This window comes from Poecilia formosa, unplaced genomic scaffold (assembly GCF_000485575.1).
Source record: "Poecilia formosa unplaced genomic scaffold, Poecilia_formosa-5.1.2 Scaffold18, whole genome shotgun sequence".
NCBI classification, from domain to species: Eukaryota; Metazoa; Chordata; class Actinopteri; order Cyprinodontiformes; family Poeciliidae; genus Poecilia; species Poecilia formosa.
In genome coordinates this window covers 1,599,296-1,611,610 of record NW_006799957.1, presented here as the reverse complement: position 1 = coordinate 1,611,610, position 12,315 = coordinate 1,599,296, and the positions used below count along the sequence as shown (strand labels likewise).

General features: G+C 36.3%; 2 protein-coding genes across 4 annotated transcripts in view; one reads left to right on the top strand and one right to left on the bottom strand.

The window, feature by feature from the left end:
- The window catches only part of pacsin1b (protein kinase C and casein kinase substrate in neurons 1b), a 29,807-nt gene extending 21,851 nt beyond the window's left edge, over positions 1 to 7,956 (bottom strand). For 2 of the 3 annotated variants that reach the window (XM_007546937.2, XM_007546941.2), the window contains exon 1: positions 7,897 to 7,956. The gene's annotated coding sequence lies outside the window, so the exon portion shown is untranslated. Of the gene's footprint in view, positions 1 to 796; positions 867 to 7,896 lie in introns of those variants that run through there. The other variant, XM_007546939.2, reaches the window with a different exon arrangement.
- Positions 7,957 to 8,689: 733 nt separating this feature from the next.
- On the top strand, positions 8,690 to 11,858 carry rps10 (ribosomal protein S10). Its single transcript, XM_007546936.2, has 6 exons — positions 8,690 to 8,799; positions 9,150 to 9,299; positions 10,168 to 10,342; positions 11,157 to 11,234; positions 11,615 to 11,670; positions 11,779 to 11,858. The coding sequence occupies exons 2-6, from the start codon at positions 9,150 to 9,152 to the stop codon at positions 11,818 to 11,820; spliced, it is 501 nt and encodes a 166-aa protein (XP_007546998.1). The 5' UTR covers positions 8,690 to 8,799; the 3' UTR covers positions 11,821 to 11,858.
- Positions 11,859 to 12,315: the final 457 nt, after the last annotated feature.

The window sequence follows — 12,315 nt, the reverse complement described above, 5'->3', positions numbered from 1 at the left end:
CTAGTTGTGGGTTTAAATAGCATTTCACTCGAGATCTTTTCCCGTAACATATAATTACACAGTAATACTTTTACATTTCCTGTCAACTTAACATCTTTTAATACAAAACACGGTGGACTGCCGGTGGACCGCCTCGACGCCCCGGCCACCGGGCTTAGCAAGTTTTCTGGGGGAAACCCTGCAGCATGACTCTTTATATTTTCAGAGCAGCTTAGGGAAGGCGTTTCCAAAAGCCTAATGCTTTTCTGCTTTATGTATTCTGATCTAGCTTTAATGTGTGTTTGGGATCACTCTTGTGTTTGAACACTCAATGATATTCAACCATCTGACTCAAAATATTTTTCCAAAACAAAAGGACATGGCCTCCAACTTTTTAAATTCTGCATCTGTAGAGTAATTGTCTGCTAAGCCCCTTTATTGAGGTCTATAAAAACCGATTGTGTCTTCGAAGAATGACACCTGGTAATACACAAAGTGTTTACTTTACTCACAATAAGCTAATTCAGGTTTACAGAAAATAATTTTTGTATCTTTTTCTGACTTATTCTGTCACCCTTTGTCATTTCAGGACGGACTGAAAACCTGTAAAACCTAAGCTTTTAATTTTCTTTATCACTGTTACAAAAGTGCAGAATTTATTCAGAGTGAAGAGCTGCACTACATTGAATTGCATAAGCAGAAATGAAGGTCTGTTAAAAATTATTGATTTTAACCTGAATCATTAAATGATTATTTAAAAATCCCTTGTCTATATTAATATATAAATATATCAAAACAGATCAGAGAAGTTACTGACCCTTGGATGTTGTTTCTGCAAAGTCCTTGATAATGTGACGGCCAAAGAAAACTGACAACTTCACGTCTTTGCTCACGTAGAAACCCGACACATCGAGCAGTCTCACCTGCCTTTTATATACTCCCACTAAGCAAAGAAAGAACTTTGACATTCCCTTTCGAGGGCACATCAGCCCGTCAATAATTAGCTTCCTGTGTAAAGGTGGAGACTTTGGACACATGCAGTCATTCTTAAAAAATAAACCTCAACATCACGCAGAGATGATTCAGAAAGTTGTGTTTATGACAGAGATTAAGATGTACAGGAAGGGCAGACAAAGGAGATATCCACATGGGTGGTCAGATAAAGCCCATTCTGTGGAATACACACAGAGTCAGCATCAGGGTATCAGTTAGACTTGCTTCTTTCAAAAGATCAATACGAGTTTGTGATGTGGAAATTTGAAAGTTTGAGGTGAACCTTTCTTTTTTCATTATTTCTTTAGAAATTCATTAAAAATACATGTTTAAATATCTTTCTGCAAAATATTTAGGCAACAACTTAATTTAATAACAGCAAAATAAATTACATCAATTACAATGATGGCCGCACAAAAAGTCAATAACCACATGCTGAGTCACTGATCAAGATGGTTCCCTCAACCACTTTATGTGATAACAAAACCCACAAAAAATTCTGTGTATACTCACAGACAGACAATCTCCTTCCCAGTATGAGCCATCTGTGTATCATCTAATCATGTTTCTCCCTACAGGGCTCACACCGTTTGACCCCACTGTTATATCCTATTACCTCAGGAAGTAATTTACAGCCAACGACCAACGCTGCAGGTCTCCCCTACTCTGAAAAGCAATCTCAAAATTCTGTTTGTTTTTCTTTCTGCTGTGATTTTCTTTTTATTATAAGATCCTTTTTATTGTTTTGGTGAAGCAATTTAGTTGTATACAGACTAGAGCTGGTCAAAACATTGTTAAACCTAATTTAAGGAGAGAATTTAGATGTTGCCTGAATAACAGTAACTCCAAGGTGACTACATTGTGCTGGAACTTTGCAGTTGTTTTTCCAAGTGAGGTCGATCTTAGGTCTCATATCTGAATAATCAAATCTAACGTCATTATGTTGCACTAATGTTGGTAACTCACCAATCATAAAAACATAATGCCATAAAGTATAAATTCTGATTTGACATTTAGTGAATCGAGCTACAAAGTTACATCACTGGTGTAACAAATAAAATAATAAGTAGAGTGAATTCTAAAAAAAAAGAAAAGAAAAAAAGACTGTTGCACAAATTCTGTCAATTTCCAGCCTGATCAGAGCTGATCATTAACAAGCCGGTTGGAAATTCAAACATTTGTCATGTTTCCTATCAGTTTTGCACCAATGCGCTATAATATTCTTTGATGTGGACACAGTAACCGTGAGAGTTAAATTTCACTGTGTTCAATGTCAGTGAAGTGTTTTAAATTAAGTCAGTGGAACCACAATAACGTAAGTAGCTTTTCAAAAAGAAAACCTATTTTTCAAGACATTGAGGCTGAGAGTGAGAGTAAATAAAACCTTCAGTAGATTACAAGAATACAACAGCTAAGTTTCTCTCTCTCTCTCGGTTATGAAAAGTTTGCTAAGTTTAGAAATGCTGGACATAAGGTAAGGATGTACACTGTAGCGTATTTTAGCTGGTTTTAGCATGCTAGCCATGCTAAGTGCCCTAATTAATAATATCTGCTGCTAAAGACAGTTTTTTTCATTCTTTTTAAAATATTACCAAAACCCTGTTTTACTCTCAGATACATTTGATTAAATCACCTCTACTCCTTATATAAGAAATTACTGATTGATCATAAAAGCAAGGCTAGCAAAAATATTTTGGATACACCTTTTATCTCTTCTTATTGTAACTTTGATTAATTTATACTGTCAATATTTTGCTTGCTTTTAATTTTTGCAGCTGTATTCTTATGCTTAACTACAAGTATTCTCTTTGTGAATTATTTTTTAGGACTTCAAGTATAGTTTAGGTAAGGGTTGTTATTATTAGTGAAACACCTTGTGGTTTTTGGTTCCCACCTCGCACTGTTTCAGGGGGAAGACTTCCGGCATGGGAGAGATTGTAAAGTGAGGATTACCTAAGCTGTTTTTTCTGTAAATTCTGTCTGGCTGTTTGGGAGGAAAAAAGTTATCCAGTGTCTGACAGTCGATGTTTTACCAAAACCTATAATGAACAGAGAGAACCCAAAAATGTTTGATCAGATAAAAGTTTTAGAAGGGTTTTTTTTTTCTTTTCTTCAGACTGGGACTAGGAAATTTAAATGATATTTGCATTACACTACTATGATATCAACTGGTATTGGATAGTAATTAAATGCACTTAAGGAATGCATTTAAAAAACCCACACTGTACATAAAATGTGGAAACTTGTGGTTGTGAATATAATTCAGTGAGTGCAGCAAAGCCTATTTCTTAAATTATAGTCTGAAGAATTGAATCAATACATACTCATGGCGCTGCTTTGCATCCATGTTTGTTTGTAATCAATGAGTGGTGGCAGAGTGGTGAGGGAATTTATTGAAGCCTGTTATTTAGCTGCTGGAGTCTAAGTGTGCGCACACTCTGGGCCCTGAATGAGCCCAGCATTAGCTGAGCACAACTCTGAGTGGGCCAAAATGGAAGTGACTCATCAGAGACAGTGCAGCTGCTAAAAGCCCTGAGAGGTAAACACTCCCACACACACACACACACACACACACACACACACACACACACATTAAAGCCTCTGTTGTTGTTCTCATGAATGAAAACTCTTCGGGCTAAAAGATCATCATAGAGAAAAGAGCATCGTGATGTAGTAAAGTGATTGCAAACTACACAGGTTGCTGGCAATCAGAAAAGTGACAAGAATGACTCATAATGTTCCCAAAAGGCTCTAAGCATCATTTCCATCCGTGTTTAATACTGATATACAAAAGCAAGATATACAAACACTTAGACGTCTGACAAAAAAAACATTTTATGCATATTTTTCACCTGACTGTCATCCAAACAGGCTCCTTGTGAAGCCATATTTCACACACATCAAACAGAGGAATAGAGGTGGCTTAGCAGCACATGGATGCGTGCTGCAGAAAAAAGTCATGATTATTAAATCCCATTAGTCTCTGCAGCGTCACTGGTTCAAATCATCGACAATATCCTGCCATACTTCTGTTCTGTAGCTAGATTTTGTTGGCAGATCATAGATGAAAAGTTGGTGAATCTACTTGAAATCCTTGGTATTTTCATATATAACACTGGTGTGCAATAAATAATGTCTAAAAGGTATCAAGTGGTTAAGAGTGAAAAGTGTAAAAAGAGTCACTGTCATTCATAGAATAGAAACTTTACTTCATTTAAGAAGACAACTTAATGCAAATGAATTTGAAAATTAATTTCTTGTTTTACAATATCACTGCAAAGCTTATGATTGTGGTTATTACTGGGATGAAACATTCATCTCAAAGTATTATTTGAAGCAAAAATATGACTAAGATTGGTTTTTTTTTAAGGTCTACTGCAAGAACTAGTAAAGTATTAATACAGAGTGAAAATGTTTGCGACTGTAAACCCCACAAACACATACATTAAAAATTAAAGCCCACTATTTGGCAAACACAGTCACTATAACAACATGGGGTTCTCTTTGATCCAATGTTTGGCTGTGAGCTTTTTCACTGACCCTATAAAACTGATGTACAGGGTCCCCAGGAGAGCAAAGACAATCAGTGGCCAGTAACCTCTAAGAGCCTCTTCCTGTTCCTCTTTAACAGTGAGATGGTCTCTGTAATGTATCATCTCCAACAAACATACACCTGAGACCACTGCTGCTTCTCCTTATTGATGCACTTAGACTGTAGAACTACAGTTGTAATGTGTGAGCTGTATATATTTTTGAGTGACACGACTGGTGATCAATATCATTAATACAATTTATGTTTTCTTAGAGGAGTCCTATGCCAAAATACTGATTGTTGTTGTTTTTTTAAATATAAAAATCTGTTATAAATGCCAGCAATTCACCAACAATCATTATCTTTCTGCTTGACTGTATTCTTCTAGTAAGCATGGGAAAATTGCAGAAGGAGTCTCCAACCAACTGAGCAGCAACAGGTGGGGAAGGGACAGCTGCTGAACTTAATGTTTTGTAGAGCTGTTGAAAACCCAAGCACTTTCTCTGACATCCCATTGAAAAGACTTTGAACAATAGAAACAGTACAATGGAGGACTTTGCCTGTTAAACGGATTTTTTTTTTAATTTGGTACCAGTAACATTGATCTGCCACACAGAGTTAAAGAGAAACAAATACAAAGTAGCTGCTTGTGTTATATATCATAGTTTGAATTATACAAATATTTTTCATTATAATTATTTATAATTAATTAACATTTCATAATTTATAATTAATTTGTAATTATAAAATAAAAGAAACATTTATATTAGAGGTGGTGCTTCTTACTGACAATTTAAGCTAAAACATTAAGCATTAACATTAACATATTATATGTTCAGCCTGTGTTGTGCTGGGCTTCTGGCCTGGCTCAATATATGCATTGTCATGATACTAAAAATTACAGTCAGCTAAGCTGACAAAAACAACTTTTAATATGGATTTGATAAAGAATGCAGACTTTCAAGAAAAAGCAGCCTCTCGGTTTCCCATCATGCCGATCTTATCTCGAGCTCCAATCACGTCACAATTTGAGGCAAAGTCAGGGCCCTGCACACCAAGCCCTAACCGCTCAGTGTGAGCTGCTGGAAAAGTTCAAATTTAAATGTAAATTATCTTGTTAGTCAATAAATAACACAAGGCAGGTTGTAAAACACATACCAAACTCGCTCATCTGTCCTACAGCATTATATGTTAATGTTATGGTGATTCTCAGAATCAGACAGAATGGAAATTATATTGATTCAAAGCCAGGCAGAGATGGAAAAACCTTTAATGTATGAATGTGTGAATAATATGGGTGAAAAAAAAAGAGTAAGCTATCTGAGCTGAATCCTTTCAGTCGTCTAACAATGGATGGAAACAAAAAGCACCAGATGTGATGTGCCAAGCTTGTAAATACGAATGAAACAGCTTGCAAACTGTTGTCTAAACCCAGTGGGACCAGCGTGGCCACAATTAGTTATACAGTGAGAAGGATGGAGCTGAAAGACAAGTTAAGATTTGTTCTAATGAATCCCATTAGCAGTGACACTTCATCTATCATCCAAAATAAGGAGTGGAACTGAAAGCTGCAAATCAGATGAGTGTCACTAATTTTTCAAGTGGATTAATCCACTTACCGGCACTCATGTAAAATCACTCACAAGTAAAGAGAAAATTAAACCCATTGAGGAATCCACCCTTGAATAAAACACATAAAACCCCAGATATTCCTCTAGAGGCACTCAATAAAAATAGCTCACTTTCTCATCAGAGTTTAATGAGTTTAGAAATGAGTTTAAACACTTTTTTCACAATAAAAGAACTCTAGAACAGATGGCAGCAAATCCAAATAGAGTAAATTATTTATAATATTTTTAGCATTGTTAGCGAGATTCAGTAAGTAAGTCCTTGGATAGACATCGTCACGAGAAAAACCTTCATCTCCAGAACAGATTCATAGTTAAGCTTGACAAATGTTTGAAGAATTATCAGTTATTTTATCATCTGTAACATTTTCTTTAAAGTCAGAACAACCAGTGATGATGAAACAGATTCAAACCCTCATATCTAAAAGCAGGAAGATAATACTGTATCAGTCAAAAACACTCAGCTTGACTCAGCACAATGACTCTAAAGGAGCCATTTTGGAATTACACCTGCTCCTCAAGCATGTTTAAGGTAAACAATTTTTAATTCAATCAGCTCAGAGGGGAAATGTGGCCTGACTGAGCACTGAACCAGGATTATGAGCCAGTACCTTTCCGACCTTTGATCATGAGGTGCTGGAGCCCAACCCAGGTAGCATCATCATAACCGCCCTGTTGCGCATGTGTTACTATTTATAGAAGTATTTATTTTAACCACTCAGTCCAACCCACTGCTCAGTCCATTCCATGAAAGACAGCGGCGCCTACACTTCCTATGTCAGAAGTCAGGAGGTTCTTTTGTGAATTACTTGTAGAATAATTATCCCTTTTTTCTTCATTTTATTTTTTTTATGAAATCTGTATATGCAAAGACATTTTTCATTAAATCTGTATGCAAAGAGTCACTTACAAAGCATAAACCATGATATTCCCCTGAGATAAAACATTGTCACAAGACATAGATCCGGATTGACAAAAACAAAAGTCTGACAAGAAAAATAAAGACAAGCAGATCAAATTCAACTTAATTTTACATCACTTTTTTTTTTAATTCAGACTACTTTATTTGCAGCTTTTTTTTTTCATTTTCTGTTTTTTGTTTTATATTTGGAGAAATTCAGCATCTCCTCTTCATTATTTTGCCTTTCTGAACCAGTATGCTTACTGATCAATCTAACAGAAAGAGGCCTGCATTGCTACAGCATCAAGCTGATGTTTGTACTTTCAGTTTGTTAACTGATTTGAGTTCAGAACCGTGGACAGAGCTCGCTTATCAGGGAGGGGAGTCTGCATTGAGACGGAGGTCAGCAGCTCTGACCTGATCCAGCACCAGCTGCTCTCTAGAATAAATCAGAGGAAACGCAGCTCTCCCCTGAGACAAGCTTTTTCTTTTTACTTTAAAAGGCCCACTCTACTGCAGCCTGCACTGATAAATCCAGAACCCACTGCGAGTTCTGCACCAAAACTGCTATAAATTTGTGTAACCGATAGATTTTTTTTTCACCCCCAGACAAACTGGATATGAGTTTTAATGCAACATTTATATAATGAGGCAAAGTGTAGACTGGCAGTGGTTCAGGTTACATTCACATATCACACTGAGTTTAGGGACTTCTGTCATAGAGTAAAGAGGGTATCATATCACCAGAGGCTCCTATCAACAACAGTAGATGCAATGCAGCTATAAATGACACAAGCCGTAGCCGACTGTTCACACTTCAACCCTGCAAAAATATCCAAAAAATATATATGCATATTTCTTACCTGGATAAGTTTACAGTTTTTTTAATATGTCACCATAGCGCTCTGCAGCAGCAGGGACTGCCTCCGTTTTGGAAATGTTCTGCTGATGAGAGAGTTGGAATAAAGCTAGACTAAATGATCAGCAACTACATCCGGGAAGCTCTTTCAAAATAAAGGTTCCACTGGCGTACCATGCATATATTTAGAGCAGATCTTTAATCATTTGTGCAACAATATTTCCACACACCACAATTTATAGTTATAACCGACATAAATATGTCATCAAACATATATATTTTATACCATTAATTAACAAGTATGTAGAAATTACAAATGAACTTATCAGCTGAAACGTAGATTATTGTTGTCTTATGTTAAAATATCTTTGATGATCTGAAACGTGACAAAAACTTTTACATTGCGTATACGAGTGATTGTTTTATGCATGCATAGTATATCAAAGTAAACAATAACGTTTTTATCTTGTAAAAATCAGTTTTAGAAAAATACTCTGCATTATTTTCTCTTTTGTCTATTGAGAAAAAATACGAAACGATACAAAACGTGTTTCAAATTCAGCATTTTATTGCTTACTTCAGTTGTAAAACAATTAAACTTGCAAATAATCCGATTTGCTGTTGTTCATTTCGTTTAGCAATAAGAAACAATTGGCATCTTAAACTGGAACACCACAAACTGGAAACAGTGCTAATTAAACTGTTAAAAAAAATATTAACAGAGAAGATGTTAATATTTACGGACGTATAGTTTCCAATTGAAGGCACAGACTTTTACAATTTCTTGGTGGTACACCACCACACCAGCAGGGGGCAGCATATTCGAGCAGGTTCGCGCTGGGAGCATATACCTTCCTGATCAAGGACAGTCGTTCCTTCCGGCTCCGGTCCCTTCTCTAGTGGAAAGGTAAAGCTAGACATGGTGTCAAAATCTAAATAAATCTTTAACATCTCAGGTTCTAGAGGAAAATATTCTTTGGCGTTTGTTTTCTGTTATTGTTGTAATAAAAATGGCTGACATATTTTAGTCCTAAATACCCAATAATTGTAGATATTTAGTATTGGAGTGAGGAAGTATTCCCGGCTTTGGTTATCACGGCCGGCTGCCATGTTTGCCCCTATACGCGGACGTCTGTTTTAAACTGTAAAGTGTGTTATATATGTCCTGCTATTGATGTGAATATCTGAAGCAAACGATAGCTTATTGTGTTTTTTAAAACATGAGGAAAGTGAAACCTGTCTTCTCACTTTGCACAGATGCTTATGCCCAAGAAGAACCGCATTGCTATCTACGAGCTCCTCTTTAAAGAGGGAGTCATGGTGGCCAAGAAAGACGTCCACCTGGCCAAGCATCCCGAGCTTGCTGACAAGAATGTCCCCAACCTTCATGTTATGAAGGCAATGCAGGTGAGACGGCTGAACACAAGTTTTAACACTTCTCCGGAATACCTGGGTGTGTTTTCGATGCTAATCCATCTTTAGCTACCTCAGATCTCAAGGATGTTGCTTAAAAATCTGTAATAAGTTTGTATACCAGGAGAATACCTGTTTTTGTAGAAATGGACATCTTGTCTCATGGAAGCTGGCATTTCCTGTGTAGTTCAGTGGCTCCAAAAGTCTGGATTAAGAGATAGCAGCAAGTTCATGTCTTAGCTTATGAAATAATATTTAGAAACTATCAGAACAGTGTCATTTTGTTATGATTATTACAGCATATGAGGAAAAAGCTGCCATGCAATGTTTGAGTATAACTGTTGGTTATAAACGAAAACCACAGCTTTTTCAGATTTTTTTTTGTTCATATAAGTTTTCCTAAATCAAAATTCACGGTAAAATTACAGAATGCAAACTTTATCAGCTGATATGACTTAAAAAGCTTTTACGTATAGTTTATATAAAAGATTTCAAAAAAGTTTCAACAATTACAAAAACCTGTGCAGATGCAATGGAGTCAACATCTGAAAGATTTATAGAAGCAAGAGAAATGAAATCAATGTGCAAAGTGTGTTGTAAATGTCCACAGTATTCTACATTATTACAAGCCTGGATGAGACTAAAATGAAGAGATTTGTAAGGCTGCTAGGTTCATATTAATTGATCCAAGAAGTTTGTTCTGGACGGGAAGAGTTTAGTTCAGTTCCCCTTTAGAACTGAACTCAGCAGCTTTGGTGATGGTGAATCCTGAGATCAGATGTCAAACTTCTTTGTAGTATAAAAGGCAATTTAATATTGCATCAAGTAGATTTAATCTTTTCACTTGTGTTTATTTTCTCAGTCGCTGAAATCCTGTGGCTACGTCAAGGAGCAATTTGCCTGGCGCCATTTTTACTGGTATCTCACCAATGAGGGAATCCAGTACCTGAGAGACTTCCTCCACCTTCCCCCTGAGATCGTCCCCGCCACCCTGCGCCGCCAGACCCGCCCTGAGACCGCCAGGCCCAGGCCCAAGGGTGAGATACTAAAGCCACTGCTAAGTGCAGGCTGGGAAACTGATGATTGAACTTTCACATGTTTTGGTGATGTATATATCAAAAAACAAAATCCTTCACAAATCGATAAACCACTGATAAAGTACTGGACTCAAGGAAGAATTGAGTGACATCAGACAGTTATTTTGTTTGACTGTTAATGACCTAACTTTACTTTAAATTGTATTGGTGGTGCTTACCTGCAGAAATGTGAAACAATGGTGATAATGTGATTTATGCTTATCAAAATGTTTGAGATTGCTTAACACACTGCAGCATAATGCAGGTGTGTCAAAGTTCAGATACTTAGATTTTGAGGTGATTAAGTATAATTGGGAGTACTTAACTTTTTTATAATTATGTTGTAAACAGAAAACTGTCATAGTTTAACATTTGCTAAGCAGGGACTTATCTGTAGAAAGTAACTTCAGGCATCTACATTGTAAATCATGTTTACTAATATTTGATACATTTTAAATCCAAAATTTGAGGAAATAGAAAATATTTCTTTTCCTCAACAACCATTTCCAACTCTGAACAACTATGTTGTTGGGGTGGAACAAACCAACCATTTTCACACAAAAATCATTGATGTGATCTCATTATAAAACACTTCTTTTTTTTTTTTTTTTTTAGCTCTAAAACATCTCAGTAACATATTTAAAAATCTTCAGAAGTCAACTGTAAATACCAAAGGCCAAATTGTGTCCATGCTGACTTATTAGTGATTGCGTCCAAGTCTTTTAGTAGATTTGGATGTAAACATTCTTCTGTGTTTTTTTTTCCCTTTGTGCAGGTATGGAGGGAGAGAGACCCGCCCGCCTCAACCGTGGCGAGGCTGACAGAGACACATACAGGCGATCTGCTGCACCCCGTATGTATACCACTGGCTGAACATTTTAGTGTTGATAGCTGGGCGTGATGTGTTTGGTGTGAAATTTAGTCTTTTTAGCCAGTTATTCCGGATGGGATGTTTGTAATTCAACCATTATCTTTAAAAAAAAAATAAAAAATACAGCACTCAGACTTTGTTTTAAAATAAAAAAATATCCAACGTTTATGTTTCAGTTCACTTTCAGTAACTGCAATATATTAAATGGAAGTAATTTTCTCTAAGATTATGAAATAGTGTTGTAATGCACATTTCTCCAGTTTGTCAAATATGCGTTAAAGTAACAAAAGGACAAATGGAATGATGTTAGCTGTGGGAAGCTTTTGAATATATAGATTTAATTTCTACCTGTTTCTCCTCAGCTGGTGCTGACAAGAAGGCAGAGGCTGGCGCTGGAGCTGCTACAGAGTTCCAGTTTGTAAGTACTTTCAGGTTTTATTGTTCAGAACTTTTAACAGTCCCTGCTGAAACATTGTGGCTGCAGTAAATTGATTCTGTTTCGACTGACTGGACTTCTCTGTTACAGAGAGGTGGCTTTGGACGCGGCAGAGGACAGCAGCCTCAGTAAATTTTACTGTTTATTACAAATAAAGAATCAAAATCCAAGTTATGTCTGTTTTCATTAGTACATTATGACCAAGTAAAACTAATTTAATTTCCTGACCTAATGTCTGGTGACATCGCTCAAGCAGAATTGATAAATATTTAAATAAACTGATTAACTGTAACAGATTTTTCTTGATTCACTTACATCCTGAGCCTCCAGATTGAATGGCACAAGTCAGAGTTTTCTGAATAGAATTACAGGCTTCGGTTAAAAAGTTCAGCTATATCTCAAAATGATCACTTATCCAGAATACAGAAGGCCCAGAGGAGCAAACTTGTTGAATTATTCACCAAAAGTGCTTTTAAAGCCAATATTTTCCCTTTTCCACCAGAACCAGTCTGCCTTTTTAAATGTCAGTGCAGAAAAGTTTTAACTTTAAATCGGAAGATGATACCTGCGTCTGTACATAAGTTGAAGCCTTTAGAAATGTTTATATTTTAGCTGTGTTCAATGATG